The 18,067-nt window shown below is 40.8% G+C and overlaps 2 protein-coding genes across 4 annotated transcripts in view; both read right to left on the bottom strand.

The window, feature by feature from the left end:
* LOC138621589 (probable E3 ubiquitin-protein ligase HECTD4) overlaps nucleotides 1-10,692 on the bottom strand; it is a 36,997-nt gene extending 26,305 nt beyond the window's left edge. For both annotated transcript variants that reach the window (XM_069699752.1, XM_069699753.1), the window contains exons 1-11: nucleotides 9,991-10,692; nucleotides 5,957-6,504; nucleotides 4,048-4,137; nucleotides 3,835-3,962; nucleotides 3,058-3,166; nucleotides 1,855-1,993; nucleotides 1,288-1,458; nucleotides 1,001-1,193; nucleotides 726-887; nucleotides 252-365; nucleotides 13-153 (exon numbers count right to left, since the gene is read on the bottom strand). In XM_069699752.1, the coding sequence (XP_069555853.1) occupies nucleotides 13-153; nucleotides 252-365; nucleotides 726-887; nucleotides 1,001-1,193; nucleotides 1,288-1,458; nucleotides 1,855-1,993; nucleotides 3,058-3,166; nucleotides 3,835-3,962; nucleotides 4,048-4,137; nucleotides 5,957-6,504; nucleotides 9,991-10,137 (1,942 nt within the window). In that variant the 5' untranslated portion in view covers nucleotides 10,138-10,692. The remainder of the gene's footprint in view (nucleotides 1-12; nucleotides 154-251; nucleotides 366-725; nucleotides 888-1,000; nucleotides 1,194-1,287; nucleotides 1,459-1,854; nucleotides 1,994-3,057; nucleotides 3,167-3,834; nucleotides 3,963-4,047; nucleotides 4,138-5,956; nucleotides 6,505-9,990) is intronic.
* Nucleotides 10,693-11,648: 956 nt separating this feature from the next.
* On the bottom strand, nucleotides 11,649-17,397 carry LOC138621521 (group 3 secretory phospholipase A2-like). 2 transcript variants are annotated; one of them, XM_069699656.1, is made up of 7 exons: nucleotides 17,128-17,397; nucleotides 16,141-16,273; nucleotides 15,304-15,438; nucleotides 14,545-14,882; nucleotides 12,911-13,040; nucleotides 12,176-12,295; nucleotides 11,649-12,034 (listed from the first exon to the last, which is right to left on the bottom strand). In XM_069699656.1, exons 1-7 carry the CDS (start codon nucleotides 17,381-17,383, stop codon nucleotides 11,854-11,856), a joined length of 1,293 nt encoding a protein of 430 aa, XP_069555757.1. In that variant the 5' UTR covers nucleotides 17,384-17,397; the 3' UTR covers nucleotides 11,649-11,853. The 2 variants fall into 2 exon arrangements, with proteins under 2 accessions (XP_069555757.1, XP_069555756.1); XM_069699655.1 differs by lacking the exons at nucleotides 11,649-12,034; nucleotides 12,176-12,295 and having other exon boundaries at nucleotides 12,962-14,882.
* Nucleotides 17,398-18,067: the final 670 nt, after the last annotated feature.

The following is an 18,067-nucleotide window of genomic DNA, read 5'->3' as shown; positions in this document are numbered from 1 at the left end:
GTTCGTGTCTACCTTTGGGTTCTTTGATGACATGGCTGACACCGAGCCTATGGCACACATGATGAAAGGCTTGGTTCCCAGGATTGCACCACTGATCTATGTAATCACTGGAGCAGGTCCAGATCAAGTTGTTCAATGCATCATAACATGCTCCTTTGAAGTCAAAGATGACAGAAATACATGTCAGTTACATATGCTCTGCACTGCGAGTTCAAGATATACCAGTAAAATGCGACAAAGTCTGAGCTCACCTAGCCCGGCCACCTGGGCTCCCCTGCCTAGAGAACTGCCAGGAGCATCAATGAGGTCTGCGCGGCTGCTGAACTGTCCATCAGCCAGGTTAAAGACCAGGCTGGAGGCTAAAACTGAATAAAAATCAACAGTTATGTTTACTTAGTAAACTCATGATTGACATAATAATAGAAAGCAATAGGGATCCTCCCATTTTTCTTTACCAATATTTCTGTTGACGATTAAGTCACAAAAAAAACATTTTCACGTTGTTAGTGTTTAGATGTAATGTAATATAGCTGCAATTATCAATAATCCATACTTAGAACAGAAAAATGTGCAAGTGCCTACTAAATATGATGTACAGTGTTTGGTTTAGTTTGTGTCTTTTACAATATCTTGAAAAAATTTAAAGTATAATTGTCAGAGGTTATGACAAAAAGAAAGAAAACTCAACACAAAGGGGATTTAACAGCGTCTGTATGTGCTCTTACTTTTGAGCGAGGACAGGCTGCTGGTACCTCCAAATAGGGATCGTGTGGCAGAGCTCCCAGATACACCAGGTGGTGAGACCAGCATCACTAGATAGGTTCCACACACATACATTGGTGTCTTTCTCAGAGTCTTTAGAGGGAGTCCACAGCTAGTATTGACAGCTGTGAAAGAATGAAACAACCACCAGATTGTATTTTAATAGTCATACCATCCAAATGAATTGCACATTTGAGCATGGATAAGTTTTGGACAATTCTAAGTTTGCTACCATTACCAGACTGTTCTTCTTTGACAGTGTTGGTGATTGCAGAACCGGTCAGAGCAGCCAATGTGGCAGAATGGGAGGCCCGGAAGCGTGACATTCGACTCAAGAGAAGTTCATTCAAGCACTTGGAAGACTCGCCTTCTTTGCGAGTAAGAATAACCCTCTCCTGCAACATGTCTGCAATGCACAACCCTGTCTGTGTCTGCACGATGGACAGGGGAGAGAAAACATCAAAGATTAAATACAGACAAACCAAATACTGTTGACTCTATATTGCAGAGATTATAGTAACTTACCGACAAGTGAAAGACATCCATGAAGACAGAGTGGCCTTTCTGTGTCTTCTCGTTGAGACTGGCTGGGGACCAGACCCAGTACAGGTAGGTTCCATCTGAGCAGAGGTGCAGCGTGGTCATGCTGCTGCCCACAGGGAAGTGATGGGCTGGCATGGGCACAATCTGGCACACCTGAACATGGAACAGTGAACATTAGCCTTAGTTTTTGCAATACTTTATCATTATTTCCACAGACTTTTTAAAAGCTGGTTGGATTTTAAGACATCCCACTTTGACATCATTTCATCATTTTACATTGCCCGTATCTGTTCACAAATCCATACAAAATGTGTATTATTAATCCCCACCCTGCCTTGTCATCTTTTGTATTTGCACATTTGGATTTATTGAATCCTTAACAAGGAAAATACTGTCCCGCTGAGAGCTTCATGATTTGTTTGTATGATAAATTCACTTTACATTTGCATTGCGGTATAATAAAACTGCATTAGAATTACAAATACGCATTCACTTTACGGAATGATTCAACAAAAAAATTCCAAACAGTGAAACGAGAATAGAGTGTACCTGGAGGGTGAAGGGGTCAATGACCTGGCATAGCTGATGAGGCTTCGCATCAAAGGAGGAGGGACGGTGGAGGAGGCGGCCGCTGCTGAACACCACCCAGCCAGGCTCCAACTCTTCATTTCGACAATACACAAAACCCCTAAACAAATGCAAAACATTAATGTTACGGGTCTGTAATTGGAGTTATTTAACCCAGTTGAGATACAGCACAGCTCCTAATCAAACAATCATGTTCAAACACAGACATGTGAACTGAGAAGCACGAAAGCATCACAGGACAACAGCCAAGAAAATGTCTAATGTAATCTAACTAAAAACATCAACCATTAATTTACACAGAACGAAGGAAAAGAAATGATACTGATTTCTGAAACAAAGAATAGAGAATGCTACACAATATTTAATATTATTATTTACTCTCTGGTTGTTTCTCCTTTCCCATATAGATGTCACAGTGGTGCATGGTCTGAAAAGTTTGGGAACCTTTGTCTTAATGAATGTTGACTATGACAAATTATTAACAGTCTTCTAAGAAAAGTGTAGCAAGCTACTTGTCGCGCTCAGTCATGCTGTGAGCAACTGCCGTCAATCGAGGACAAAGTGAAGAGACCGTCATGGGTCAGTGATGGTCGGCCCTGCTACCTAACAGGACCACAACAGAGTCGTTTGGGGAGTCTCTCTCCTGCCATGAGGCTGCAGTGGAAGCGCATGGCCTCAGTCCTATTTGAATCTAATTGCTTCACAGAAATGTTTGTTTTTTAAGCTGTTATTTCTTCAAATGAATCAACAAAACAAAGATACTTTGAGCATAGAATTAGCTAACTCAATGGCCTAAATCTGAGACATTGGATCTTTTCTGCAAGTTATTCATTGCACTATTCCCTTTGAGTTCTAACAACAAGGAAGGAAGCTGCCCTCTGCTTTGAAACCAAGTCTTTTGCTACCACAGCATGAAATGAAGATGCAGAGCACACATTGCCCTTTTGTCCCTTTTAAAATCAACCACGTAAATCAAAAACAGTTAGAGGATGTGACTGTGTGCAATATATTTGTTGAAAAATGTCCAGGAAATAATGTAACCCCATTGCTGCGAAGTGAAAATTGATATTTTTTGTGTATTGTTGCTCGTTCTGGTATTTCTTTTTCTCTATTCTCTAAAAGCTGCACATACAGAAACACAGGCAGGATGGAGTGTCACATTACCTCAGTGTCCCATGTAAACCAGAGCCCAGCTTGCTGAGTCCTCTCCCAGAGGAGTTAGTGGTATACAGATATAGCCCATCTGTGGCTAGACAGCGCCCCAGGTCAGTGTCTGCAGGACACAGGCACAAAAGGAATTCAGTAGGAGGTGAATACGAAACACATCAAACACAGTTGGATAAGAAGTACGGGTAGGGACCAATAGAGGAGGGGACAAAACCAGGCGACAAATTTGGGATGCAAAAAAAGGTGGACTATATCTTTGTTTTGTCTATTTTTTTGAATTTGAGAATTGTAATGACTTTACACGTCAAAAGGATTCAGAGTGGATCTAGTGGCAGGTTAGCTTTAAATGTAAATATCCAAACTTTTTTTTATGGCTGATTATATGCCCTAATCAGCTTCTGTCACTTTGCAAGGTCAGCTGATTGATCGCTGGAGAGTGAGACATCACTCTCTCCTCTTCTTCTTTATCCCCTCAACCTGTCAGTCACAACCCCTTTTTTTAGTTTTACCTGAAGTTGAAATGTCTTCACACTGTGTATGCTTACATAGTAAAATGAGGCCAGGTGAGACTTAAAAAGGGACAATGCACTCTCATCCTTCAGCCTTGCTGGGATACGGAATGCATTTCAAACAAAGGGGGATTTTAATCAACAAAAAGGTGAATAAATCAAATATTATGAGGGCAAGTACGACAAGCCCAACCCTCTACACAACCTGAAAGCTAGAAAACTAGAAACTTGCATCTCCTGTGACCTATGAATAAGTGGGTTTTACCTTTGTTCTCTACTCCTCCAGCAGAATTATCAGGTGTGGGCAGCATGTCCTCAAAACCCCAGGACACACTGTGTTTTCCCCCTAAGAGGCAGGATGGAGATCCCGGGCCTCCCTCCAGAAGCAAAAGTCTTAAGCAGGAGAGACACCGAGCGGTTACATGTTGGGAAAGTCATTAATAATTGTCTTCCAGTTAAACCAAAGTGTTTCCCTCACCTGTACAGGACATCTGACACAGGGAGCTGGCCCAGATCGGTTTGTTTCTGCAGCAGGTGAACTGTGTGGATGAAGGTCTTCAGGGATCCCCTGGAAAACAGTTTGGCAGATTAGTCAGGACGCCCCAGCAGGAAACACAGGTGAAAGCCCAATGTTAGGCATTTCTGGAACTGAAATAATTGAACAATAACTTGGCTTGAATTATGGTGAGGATTCCAATGTAATGCGGTGGGAATAAAAATGCAATGTTTTTTTTTTTTTAAATTGTGATTAAAAGACTCTTTTCCATTAGAATGCAACACAGAGATGATTTTGCACCACGATTCTCTGCAGGGTGTAATGAGCAACCTACTTAAGTTTGTGCAGTGCTCACTGATTTCCAAGATTGAACTAACTTAACTGAACATTAAAGTAATTCTGTATTCAGCAAGAATATCTATGCAAACAGAGACTACTGAAGTGCTTTTCCAGCATTCTCAGATGCACAACAGCTGAGGCTTATCACTGCCGCTTTGGAGAAGTCTTAAGAGGGTATAAAAACAGAAAGTAAGGATTGGTGACCACATGGTGATATTGATTACAATGTCTATGAGAATGATATTTTTTCACAGTCAATAATATCCGGTGCAATCAAGGGTGTGATAACAAGGGGACAAAATTAAGAATTTTGATCAACATTTTACAGATCTACGGGGAGACTGGCGCAATCCAGAGAAATCCTGGCGTATGCTCGACAGGAATGTGCGTTTCATTCCCTGTTTACATGTTTCAGACAACATAAATGTGTCATCATTATGTACAGTCGCTCCCACCCTCCTTCCATGCACCTTGAGATGTAAACATCTTGTCAACAGCTGATACTAAAGCACACGGCTGTGCAGTACATTTGCTCACTTAACCCTCTCAAACAAACTGACGCCATCAGAGTTGAGGGGGTGTAAAGCTGATAGCCCTTTAATTAGCTCCGAGCGTTGGTGAAAAGGCACCAGGGCTGGATTGTTCCCCACAACAAAGAGCTCTCAGCCTCAACAGAGGCTGAACAAAGGGTGGAGAGTTCTGGTTTTGACAAGTCAAGAACAGTTGTCACCAACAGAAGCTAGAATTCAGGCACAAATGGGGGGGGAAAAAATCAAGCACATTCTGGTCTGGTCCGCAGAAGATGAACTTCTTTGTTATAGGTAAGGAGAGTTGCATTTAAGTGAAACACAAAATTATGACAGGAATGAGTGCCACCTTTCCAATACGCATATTAATCACTTTGTCTTCTGGCCTATCTCACCCGGGGAATCTCTGCTGCAGCCCCATTTATTTTACAAACCTACAATTAGGAAGCAAAACAAACCATTTTCTGCATCACTTTCCATCAGTGCTAGCAGCTCATACTAACAGTGCAGTTCAGACCACAGGAAGCTCTAGTTGTGAACACTAGTTTGAGGTCAGAATATCACAGCGGCGCATTGACATTGAGCTGACCGAGAGCAGGAGGGGTTGGTTATGCCCATACGTTGAAGGGGTTATACGAACATCAATCAGCAAATGTTCAGCTACTCCTTTATCTTATAATGAAAACATCGGGGCAGATGTGTGTGTTGGCTGGTTTTAAACACTGAATTAAGCATGATCATTCATGTAGCATGCACACTGAATAGAAACTGATCAGATGGTCAGTTTTGTCTTTATTTTAGAGGTGGCTACCAAAAATAGATGAAAAGTAATCACTTTATTTTCATTGCTTTTACGTCTTAATGACTTCTTGTTACGTATTTAGTAAGAACAGGCCTTCTGTTAGGTGCAACTCTGACAAACCTTTATTGAATATCATTGGTTCTACATACGGTCTACAGGAGCCAATAAAAGGATTCTATGAATTTTGAGGGTGGGACAGCAGGCAGAGAACATATGGCCTCACCTGGCACAAGCAAGTGCCACCAGTGCAGCAGCAGCATTTTCCCTCTGTCTGTGTGTGTGGAGGATCTGTGTCTGCCCTTGTGGTTGACCCGACTCCTGGGTACCATCTTCCAACCAGGAGCAAAGCAGTCCCTCCAGGCCATTGAGGCAGTCAGCGGGCTCTTTGCTGAGGCTGAGCGGCTGGCAGTCCCGGAGGCAGGCTAGCAGTACCTCTGCTGTGACGCCGCAGAGCGCCGGGTCACTGCGAGTTTGGGACTGCAAAAGGGGGAAGACTAGCAGCAGACCAACACGGGAAGTGAAGGGCGCCTGCTCGGGTTGCTGGAGCAGACCTTGTCTTTTGAGCAAGGCCAAGGTCTCCTCGTCAGCACCTCCAGTCCCCTCTCTTTCCTGCTGCTCCTCCAGGGCCAGCTGCCGCTGCGCCCCCCACAGGCCGCGCAGAGCATTGAGGCGGTACTCCAGTAGACGTGCATATGCGTTGCTCTGATTCCCGCAGACGGCACGCAGGCGCTCCGCGAGCTCTACGGGATTCTTCGTCTCAAATGTTAGAATCTGGAGGACAGAGTAAGGAAGACAAAAATATTTTTGACAAATTCATCTGCAGCTTTTAGAAAACAATAAAAACAAATAATCTTTATATAGATGTCAGACAGTCGACACCCATTATTTACTGGCATGGCCTGGCAATATGCAAATTAAGTTTTCCCTGTCAGAGAGAATATTTCATCAGAAAATAGGAAGTCAAATACAAAATTGGAGCATAGTAGAACATTTTAAGTTTGCTGACATGGATTTGAATTTTGTGTTGTAAAACACATTTCTGTGTTGAGCTGTGTCCAAAGTTGTACCTGACTATAATTTCACAGAACATCTGGCTTTATCCTGAGTTTATGCGCTAAAACAGCAATATAGTAAAAACATTTTTGAACTGGCATCTTTCAAGAAAACAACAGGGTTGTTCACAAGGCGTATTGCATTGTAGGATCATATGCAGCCAACATTTCAGTGTACAACTAAGACAATTATTTCTAATATGCGTATGATTTATCAATTGCTCTTAAAACATTTCCACAGTAAATCTACAAATCACTTACTTGTCTCTACGCTTCCCTGGACTATAAAATAATGGTCAGAGAGAGCAAAGCACATTTGGTAAAGCCTATCACAAGTGAAACAATGTGTCTCATGTGCACTTAGGCAGCATTTCAGATATTGATTACATTCTGTAGCCTGCGAATCATGGACTGGGAAAAAAAATCCATTACACCATTTAGCAGGCACAATTTGTATTGATTCAATTTTAGAAATGCTACTTATGTTACAGTAACACTCCTTAACTGGATGCTGGGCCATCTCCACCTTCTCTGCAAAACACTGCTGCAAGCAGATAAAAATAGTCAGCATCACAACACCTACCAAAACAGCACCGAATGACCCAGTCAGTCTTTAAGCTGGACAGAGGCACTGAAATTTAGAGAGCAGGAATATAACCCTGAACAAGTTGACAAACTGAGGCCTAACAACAGATGTTGCAAAGATGGGGTGGTTTTTTTGGACTATGTTTTGGTAAGAGCTAATATCTCCCAGACGAAGGAGCTCGATACCGACAGAGATGACTACTCTATTTCGGCTTTGATTTATAAATATAAAAATATCCACATAATATTAGACATTTTGTTTTGTACAAGACAATCCTCCCCATTTCCACAAAGCTTAATTTAATGTCAACCTAATCAGTCTAAACCACATACATGTTACCATTTATGTTCAAATTGAATTATGCTACCCCTAATGTAACCATACTCTGTACGCAATACATGTGCCCCAAATTCATAGCATGTATTGACGTTGAAGAATTCAACATCATAAAATGTCCATATGTCCAACGTCATGACAAATCTGTACACCTTGTTGTAGGCCACTGTGATTGCCTTTATTACATTGCCTACCGCAGAATGTTGCCTACATAGATCAGACTAATGTAAAAGTACCACGCTGCCCTTAATTCACATGGGCTGCTAAACTAAACAGTGGAACACTTGGCAACATCGTGTGCATTTTCCCTACTGAAAAGCTGAAGGCTGAACAACTAATGAGGCCTCCGCAGCTGTTATGTTTCCAACACTTGTACGACTAGTGCTGACAGCGTGATAGACTGCAGATTACAGCGCTATTACTGGTACAGAATATAATGTGGAATTGAAATGAGGAAAGGCAAAGGACAAACTAGTCATACAAAGCACCAGCTAGATGCTTGGTAAGGCCAAAAGTTGGAGTTTCTGTGTAAAACGTAAACATTATAGGGCTAATATAAAAGCACTCAAGCCTTTACTATCATAAAATCACCTTAAATGAACCCATTTTTGGGGAATATTAGCGCATGAGTATGAATTTTGTTAGGATTTTAAACTAAACGTTGACCAAATAAAAATATATCCCAAAGAAACACTTTCTAAATACATACATGCATCTAAACCAGGAATTTGCAAGCCTAAACGTTTGTTCAACAGATACAAAACATTGGAAATGTAGCAATATTACTTTTTTTTCCATGCAGTGTCATTGACTGGAAATCCTGAAATAAATAGGATTGAGTGCAAGCATGAACTCCGGTAAAGGTGAAGTTAAACACATGAGACTCAGTTCACATTGTGTTGGATGAACTACGCGTAGAATAACATTAAACTGGATTGATTAAAGCAGTTAACCATCACTGTAAGACTCCGTCTAAAATTCAGCAATGGCCTACACCGACCAGACATTAGACACCAGGTCATGGACACGTGACACTAGTACTGCAGCAAATAACCTCTACAGACTGATGGATGTCAATTGAGGATGTAAATACACATTGTTAGCTCGAAGTTTCCATCGGCATCACTGTAAAGTCACCGACATAGACATGTGAATTTGCCTTCAAAATAAAAGCTAATTTGTAGCAGAAACATTTACTGAACATTAATTCAAAACACAATTAAAAATAACTTTTTTCAATTTCAATTATGTTTAGCAGATTTTATGTTAGAAGCTACCTGATTAATGTAAATCAATGGGGGGGAGGGGGAGGCTCAAGATGGAGGTTTGGCTAGTAGGAAGTTTGGTGACACTTCCTGCTCAATAATCAATTACTGTTCCTTTCACAGGACTTTCAAAGTCAAAATTTTGATTTGTTTTGAATTGAACTCAGGGAGACTCCAATCCAGGCAGTAACATTTAGATAATGTTTATGTTCCCTCACACTACAGGACTATTTGGGAAGATAACTTTCAGACCAGTCTCGAATCAAGACTGCCCCCATTAATGTCGACAGATCCAACTTCTTTTAAACTGACTATATACTGCACTTCAAAATGTCCGTAAAACACTTATAGCATCAATTATTACAGATCTGTTAGTTATTAAGTAAATGAGACAACACATTATGTAAATAATGGTATCCACACTGCTATTTGTACAACTAAGTTAATTGTTTACTGAACAAAATTTTCTGAACTTACCAGACTGTTCTATCTGTTTTATTTTTTTTAATTTCACCCATTTTGTCATTGAATCCACATTACTGATGATTAGTTATCAATAACCCTCGTTATTTAAATATTTTTGGAACATTACAGCAGTCATACCAACGATATCTTCACAACATCAATATCTAGATATTTGGTCAGAAATATTGTGATGTTTGATTTTGTTGACATTATCCAGCCCAGTTTATACTTTAATTAATAAAATTACACATTTTTCAAACGTGAGATTAAGCGTTATCGGATTGGGCATGGCTTTTATTCTGAAGGGAGTGACAGGAAGTTACTTGACAACGGTTGCCTATTGACAGTGAATCAATAACAACCAGGGGTAGGAAACTTGCACAAAAAAAAAAAAAAAAAAACCGCTGGCGCTGCCGTTATCTTCTCCCGTGTGTGTTGGCAGGTGACAGTTCAAGCATATGTTCACGTGAAATTAAACCCCCCCAAAAAAAAGACACCCCCTCGAACCTGGCACGAACTCTTTCTGTGTGCGGTGCGGTCGTCTTTCACCCACCTCTTGCTCGGTGTCCCCCTGCTCCGACGCTCCGATTTCACTGGGCAGCTCGGCCAGATCTGTGACCCGAATGAGTCCGTCGTGGAGAAAAATGGTCTCCTCCTTCACCGAAAGCCACTGGGACGAATCCACAGCCCCGGAGCCCATCGCTCGCTCCTCCGACAGCGATGCCGAAGGGGTCGAACATTAAAAATTCAGCGACAAGATGTGACAGAAAACGCCCTCGCTGGCCTGTTAGCGAGCTACAATAACATAACTGCCGTTACTGGCGCGGTCTTATCAGCCGGACGGGGAGGTGTTGTTTTTGTGTGTGTGTGTGTGTGTGTGTGTGTGTACAGGGCAGAGTGGAAGCTGCCTTCGGTTTGACAGCTATAACAAGACGACAGCCGGGCGGTGAACGAGCGGCTCCTCTGAACATTACACGGGCTCGCTAAAGCTGTCTGGCTTCGGTTAGCTGGAGCGAAGCTAACTTCACCGCACGGTCCTCGTTACCAGGCAGAGTGGGCGTGACGCCCGGGCTAAGTCCGTTACTGCGTCGCGCCGTTACAACCGCGGTCTTCTCCGGACGGAAAAGTGCATCTGCGGTCGTCTCGTTTCGCCTGTTAAAATGGGAACGCGGACGGCTCCGCTAACGGGCCCGGCCGCCGAGTCAGTGCCTGGGGAAGATAATGAGAGTCACCAAGCTGTCAGTGCGACGCCATGTTTCCAAGGCCAACGAGCTGCTCCCAGCATGCACCGCGCGCGGATGAGGGGAGGGAAAAAAAAAAAAAAAATATGCTGTCAAAAATTCATGAGTTCAGTTTGGCATCTAACTGATGAAAGATTTACCTTACTTTGGATGAACGTATTGATTGGTCTCCAGGAAAATGTTAAACAGAAAAACATCCATGAGTAAATGATAAAAGTTATTATCATTATTCCAAATCCATAAATAGCCTATATATATTTACAGGTAGGTAACGATGCTTTATTGCCTTTAGCAGAGTTCAAACAAAACATTTAATCAATTCAACATTGTCTGGAGCAAAAAGCAATTAAAACGTTACAGCTTGCACGTTAAAAAAATTATTCAAAAATCGTTATCCCCTCCTGTAGTGTCAAATTATTATCTTTTATTAATTCTTTTTGTTTCTTCTTTAATGCATTGTATTTATATTTACAGCTACATCTACATTTATATCTACAACTTAACTGTTACTGCAATAAAATAAAGGTTTGGGGGAGATTAGAAGTACGAGTTACAGTCCCCTGCCTCTTGGTATCTTTACTAGACATCGGACCTCAGTGGAAATGCGTGTAGAATTTAACTGGCATCCTTAACATTAGTTGTATGTGATTTTTACTTCTGGCAATGTTGAATATTAAATGAAACTAACTTTAAAGTTTCAATGAGAAGCATACAAAATCTAGTTTTGAAGACAATGACATGTAGTTGGTGCACAAACACAAACAAACAAGTGAAAGATCAAACATAGGCCTATAACAACTTTTTAAATCTGGTACCCCTACATTCTGACACCTGACTGGTGTTTTTTGTTAGGTCAAAGCAGTACTTTTGCCTTTGAACTTGATTCAAACAACATGTGTGAAATTGAAACACAGACATAAAATGTATGATTTTATTACATATTCAATACACAATCAGATGGTTTGCAGTTTTATAACTTTATAAATTACATTTATTGTACATGATTCAATTAACACAAAATAAATGTATAACAATAGTTGTGAGTTTGAGTCCTTGAACACGCTACCATCTTATACCATCAGAGAGAAACAGGGTAAGGAAAATAGGGAAAGGCTGCAAGGAATGCAAAGCTTATAGAATTGTATTATTGCTGCACATAGCAGATTACTCTACAATCATCTGAGCCGTGCCATATCATCAGCTACCCTTCCCAGCCTTAGGCATCGCTTATAAAGGCGAACAGGAATCCCTCTTTTTCTGGCATTGCCTGAGATTCCCACCTCAGCAGTGTCTTTTTCCTCTATCTTCTTAAGTGCTTGATGTAGGTCAGAGGCTTGAGTGAAGCCTCCAGAACAGCTAAAACAGAGACATAAAAATATCAGTAAGCGAAACCAACTTAATGCTCTGTAATACGACTAACACATTAGACAAGGCACTGGCACTGCTTCAACCCAAAATTGTCTGAGATTAACATGAATAAGCATCAGAGCTTAAAACCTCTTTTTGCGGTGGCATTTTTTCTCCTTTGGCAGCGTGAAGCACTGTTGAGAGACAAAATCCACCAGAAGAGAGGGGATAATACTGGGTTGCTTGAAGCTTTCAATATGAACAGCCACGCTGAAAATTGAAAAAAAGACCAGTGACATGTTTATACTGTAAGGTTACAGCATCATATCCAGGAATATAGTCAATGCATTTATCTGAATGAAACAACATAATGTAATTTATATCTATGTGTGTGTGACCTGAGAGCAACATAGACATAGAAAGAGAAAGCTGCCTGTGTGTGTCTGTTGGGCTTTCTCTTTGTTTAAACACACTGTGAATAGGAATGAGGAATAATACAAGCATTGCTGTAGGCTAAATGTGAGTGTTACATTCAGTGACAGAAGGCACAATGTAAACATTACTAAAAATAAACTGTCACATAATGATGTCTCTGCTCATTTAAGTGACTGAGTGAGTATGCATATTTTTGTTATGCTCTGACGCCGTAATAATGTTTTATAATAATTTTTCATATCGATCCCTTAAATCTTAAACTTAGACAGAGGAAAAGGATATTTTCCAGGCTTGACTCAATGCATTTATCCAGCTATCCTCCTTTATGAAATACGCTGCTTGGATGAATCTGAATGATAATAAATTCAATGTTTTGTTTTTTTATCACTTGTATATTTGTATATCTGACTAAACAATTTGTGGAAAAATACAAAAGTTCTGTTGTGTTACCGGCTCGTGCAGTCACAGTGGTAGGTGGTCTTTGTCTCCTTGTTCTGCAGGTTGTATTTCTTCTCCAGAGGAGGGATTTTGAATTTACATCCATCCAAATGTTTGAGGCTTCCACACAGGAGCTGATAATCTGCAAGAGAAAAAATAAATACAGATAATCTTACAAATTATCTCAGCACACTGACATTTCTTTAGATAATTGAGCAACACACTCTTTAACACATTACTTTTACATGTGCTTAGGAAGCATCAACGGAGAAGATGATCACTTTGTCCCAGCTGTATGGGGCATAGCTACAAAGCCCAGCAGCATGAGTTCAATAAAGGAATAATGCCCTGGGCCACCTTTTTAAATGCAATCATCTCTGGAATTTTTATGGACGCTTTCAAGCTTCCACCTTTCCGTACTTCTCACCTGGAAATACCAATTACTATGTAGAATAAACATTTTTATCAGTAATTTTTTTTTTACTCCTATTGTCTCTTAATTAGAAACCTGCTTACTTGTGTATAACATGTTTGCAACTGATCAATACAATTTTAGCCAATTATCATTTATTGCAAAATTAAAACCTGTAAAATTTATTTTGACGGATTGAAATACTGTAAACTCAAAATGTTACTAGTCAGGATGACAGATGACTTGTGGATTTTTACTAGTGTTTAGTGCTAAATGGAAGGTCAAATTTCAATAGGTGAGTTGTACTAAAGAGAAAAATGGCTTTGCTGGAGGCGATGAATACTTGGAATCCCGAGACGGTATTAGATGCCTGGCGGGTGTATTCAGAGGCTCACCTTTGGTCACACTCGGAGTGTGAGACGGTGAAGAAGTTCGAGTTGAGGCATTAAGGCTTTTTGACTCATAGTTATCATTATCAGTCATAATTAATTCTGCCTGGCTTTGAGCAGGGGCCTCTTATGCTTCGAAAGGCCCCAGCAAAAAGGATGGGGCACCTGCATGTACTCACCTGTCATTTTACACAGTGCATTTTTTTGTTTTACACTCTCTGCATGGGAGCTTTGGTCAATGGTTATAGCCATGGGCTCCTGGCTTGTATTGTTCCATAGTAGATAGGAGTCCACCTGCTTTTGTGGCTTAGAGGCTACTGTCTTTAGTTTTGTTATAATGGGCGTTGCAAAGGTAGCTGTGTTCCACAGTGATATCAAAGAGTCTTCTTTGGGTTTTTCTGTTGTCTTTTTGAGATGCATGGTCTCATGTGTTGTCAGTTTGATTGGTAAACCATTTGTTTTTTCTGGCGTAACAGCTGTCACGTGAGATCCTGCTTCTTGTCCCGTGCAGTTTTTGCAATGTGGCTGAAAAGTGTCACCCCTCACAGGTTGCCTCGATCTATAACAGCGACTTTGCTTTGGGACTTTTTTGGGACTTCTCATGGTTTTGGTCACTGCTGTCACAGCTCTTGTTGGGTGCAGTTGAAGTTTTGGCCTCTGCGTTAAAGGTAGGGTACTTGGTGGTGTCATAGATGATGTCTGTGGATCAGAGTTTGTGTTCACCTGTGGTGGAAAGCGACCTCTGTGTGTGGGGTAATCTGAGAGTCCCTTTCTGATACCTTTCTTTTTTCCAGCTCTTCTTTTAGTCGATATCAATATGCTACTTTTAGAAGCATTTAAAAGACCTGTTGTCATTGACAGATAAGTGGCGTTTCCTCTTGATATTGGGGGCGCTTGGGAGGGACTTTCACCAAATAGTTTCTGGTGCCTTTTACATCCTCTCTTCTTTGTCCTTCTGCGATGGAAAGTTTCTCCTCTGGGTGGGTCTCTGAAGCCACATCTCTGTTTGGTTTTCACTGACTTTGTGTGAAGGGTGATCATGGGACTTTTGGTTACATGCTGCCCTTCACTGCTTGTTAACTTGTTGCTGTCAGTGTCAGAATATATGTGTGTAAAATCAGAGGTGTTGTAGGGGAGGGCCTTTTTGAAGACAGCATATGGAGCTTCTTCAGCTACCCTGCACCTATGGAGAGTAAACATGCACATTAAAACCAAGCAATGGCTGCAACTTACATAGATCACATTCCTTACATGTTCATTTGATTAATAAGAGGTATTGTTTGCATTGCTCCATGGGATAAAGCCAATAGTTTCAAGCAGATGTAATTCCTATATTCTTTGGCAGATAATTACAGTAACACAAATGCAATTCAAGATTTGATAAAGTGGCAGATATGTTAATACAAGTTGCAGAAGTCCGCTACGGTGGTTTCCACTTCAACTGTCCCTGAACTTTCCACTGAGCAAATGTTTGTTTGCTGGTTAAAAAATTTCCCCTCGGGGATTAATAAAGTAACTACCTAACCTAACCTAACCTAACACTAACTGTTGTGTCAAAATTATGCAGACAAAGCTTCTGGCAACAATGTGAGCATGTCTCTTACATTCCCCACCAGTACATCTTAGTGCACCGCTTCTGCAGTTTAAGCTCAAAGCAAGGAACCTGGAGGATGTTGAAGAAGCTGTAGCCAACCATAGTAGAAATGGACTCATCCACATCCAGAAGGCACTGCCGAAACCTGGTAAGAGGTGGAAAAAGAACAAGTCAGGGCTAATAAACACACAGATGCCGGGTGAATATCATTGACTGCTGCCTCATTTTGTCTTCAACTTCTAGTCAGTCCAAACAGTTTATAATCATAGCTAACCTTTGATCTGGGCGATGCATTAGAATGTGTTTCACTTGTGGATGAACACCAAGAGTTAGCAGGCAAACCTACTGTAAATGCAATCAGCTCCAGATATGAAGTGAAAATAAAACAGACATGTCTGTGCGTTTAAATAATTGATTTTGCAGGAGAAATGGAATGCCCAACAAACACAAAAATAGCGAGCAACGTGTTCACTCTTGACAACAAAAGTTTTTCCAGAGAGCTCAATGCAGTGAAGTATTTATTACTCCTAGGTGAGTGGTAATATCACATAGCCCCAGGTTCTTTCTGCTTAAATTGGTTCAAATGTGTTGACATTGTTACAAAATGAAATGATACTTGCATTTCATGGAGGAGCAGTTTCCTTAGAAATAATGAATATGAACACTTATAAATTCAGCCTTCAGAGAAATCTGTTCTTACTTGACTGTCCTTGCCAGCCAGAGCAGTATATGGGGAGAGGTCAGGGGGAGTTATGAATTACTGGTGGTAGGAGCTTCGCCAGAGGCGATGAATACTTGGAATCACGAGTTAGTATTAGATGCCTGGCGGGTGTATTCAGAGGCTCACCTTTGGTCACACTCGCAGTGTGAGACGGTGAAGAAGTTGGAGTTGAAGACTCCATAATTCAACGTGAAAGCTGGGATGATATGCAGGCAGTGGTCATGCTCACGGCAGCATCTATCTGCACTTTCAAACATCCCTGTGCACAAGGCCAGGATTTCAATTTAATTACATATCAAAGGGCACATTGCAGGCAAGTTACCATTTCCCTGATTTGAAATTTTAAAAAAAGCCGCTGACTTCAAAGACAGTAATATAAAAATTTAAAATTTATGGATTTTAAAACCAAGATCTTTAAAAACTAATGAAGCACATATTTTTTTATGAGATTAAAAAGACCAAGACAACTTAATTTACCTTTCTTGTTATGTAGGTTTAACTTCATTCTCATCTCTGTTGAATTTTATGCAATAACAGTAGCAGTCAGGTTCACTTAAATAGAATCATTTAAAAAAAACCTAAAAAAAACAACTTTGATTTTCCTCAGATACTAGCATGCTTTCCACAGCAAAGTTATATATATGGATATACGTTCAATTCAGTTCAGTTTATTTCATTTAAATGAAATCAAACTTATCGATAAAAAATGTTTTTATATTTCATCTCTATTGTGGTATCACTAAAAATGTAAATGGCATGGATATTTATCCTATGCCTCAATATGGTACTCACCAAATTAATGTTTATATAGTGAGTGCCCTAAATGTGCAATAAATCCACTTCAGGAACAAATTGCTGCTGCTGTAAGTGGTGATGATTTCGGTGGCAAAAAGCTGCAGAGGGCCCCTGGAATCACATTAGGTCTGTATTTTACATTCTTTCCGAGGGCAAAGACTTCCTATGTCTGTAAGTACACTGTAGGCTATACATACAATACGGAAGTAACACTGCATTAACCATTTATTCTGTATCTCTTCTGACACACAAATGTCCTCACTTAACCAAACTGGCCACTCGGGGTAAAAAGCACAAAAATTAATTCAACATCCTCACCTAATTGTTCGTATCCGAATGCTTTGCTTCCACTCCCGCACCACAACGTGCCTGGTAATATCCAGGCGCGTTTGCTCCGAGTTTTCCTCTCTGTCCCATCTCCTCTTGTGCTCCTTGAACGCTTTGGCACGCTGGAGGAGACAATCACGCAGGGAGTATCCGGAGCTAATAACTTACTGATGTTAAACTTCTGGGTGATTTCCGGACCTCGGGTGTCGCTTCTGTCACAGAGGGTGGCATATCTTTCCGCAACCATTGGATTGGAATTAATTTCGCAAGTTACCAGTCGCTTATCTTCGGACCACATAGTGAGGTACAAGGAGCGCGCACCGGCTGCGTCCTCGAGTAGAAACGTGACGCGCGTGTGTCCCTCGGCAGGATTCGATCTGGCACAGGAGTATCCTGGTCCGATCACATCCTGAGCGTTTGGTGAAACGAGCATTGATAAGACGAAAGCAACTTGAAGTACACATCTGTTTTTCATGTCAATGTTAGTTTATGGCTGTGATCAATCCTGTTTAACACCAGCTGAAGTGTTAAATTAAGGTCTGAATGGATCAATTCGTCCCCACCAATTCCAGTATTTACACCGGCAGGCTTTAAGGCGTCTGTCTCTGAAGAGGGCGCGTGTGTTTTTAAAGGGAAACGGTTGGAGTTGAGAGGGTGTTATTGGTCAGCAGATATGAAGAAACTTGACACTCAGCTTCGTGATGCGTTCTCAGAGGAAAGCAATCTGATCCTGAGTTTTACCTGCATATTCTACTCAAATGTTTACAACGATTTAGGAGGAAAGGTGCAGAGCTGTCCTCAATAATAAAACAATCATGTTAGAACAAGATTGGCAAAGTGAAGCTTTTGACTACTTGGCTATTTTTTGAATTAAAACATGGATTGTAGTGGTTATCTTCTAAAAAAAAAAAAAAAAAAAAGACGTTACACA

This window comes from Brachyistius frenatus, unplaced genomic scaffold (assembly GCF_029030835.1).
Source record: "Brachyistius frenatus isolate BFR_SWC_R1_liver_20210118 unplaced genomic scaffold, ASM2903083v1 Contig_31, whole genome shotgun sequence".
Classification (NCBI taxonomy): domain Eukaryota; kingdom Metazoa; phylum Chordata; class Actinopteri; family Embiotocidae; genus Brachyistius; species Brachyistius frenatus.
This window is presented reverse-complemented; position numbering and strand designations above follow the sequence as displayed.

What these genes read in the sequence shown, in the direction of transcription:
- LOC138621521 (XM_069699655.1), bottom strand. Translation starts at nt 17,383, where the DNA reads ATGGTTGCGGAAAGATATGCCACCCTCTGTGACAGAAGCGACACCCGA. An exon ending in CACTGCGAGTGTGACCAAAG is followed by an intron (nt 15,439 to 16,140) that starts GTGAGCCTCTGA and finishes ACCTCTTACCAG; the next exon opens with GTTTCGGCAGTGCCTTCTGG. An exon ending in AAGATGTACTGGTGGGGAAT is followed by an intron (nt 14,883 to 15,303) that starts GTAAGAGACATG and finishes TACTCTCCATAG; the next exon opens with GTGCAGGGTAGCTGAAGAAG.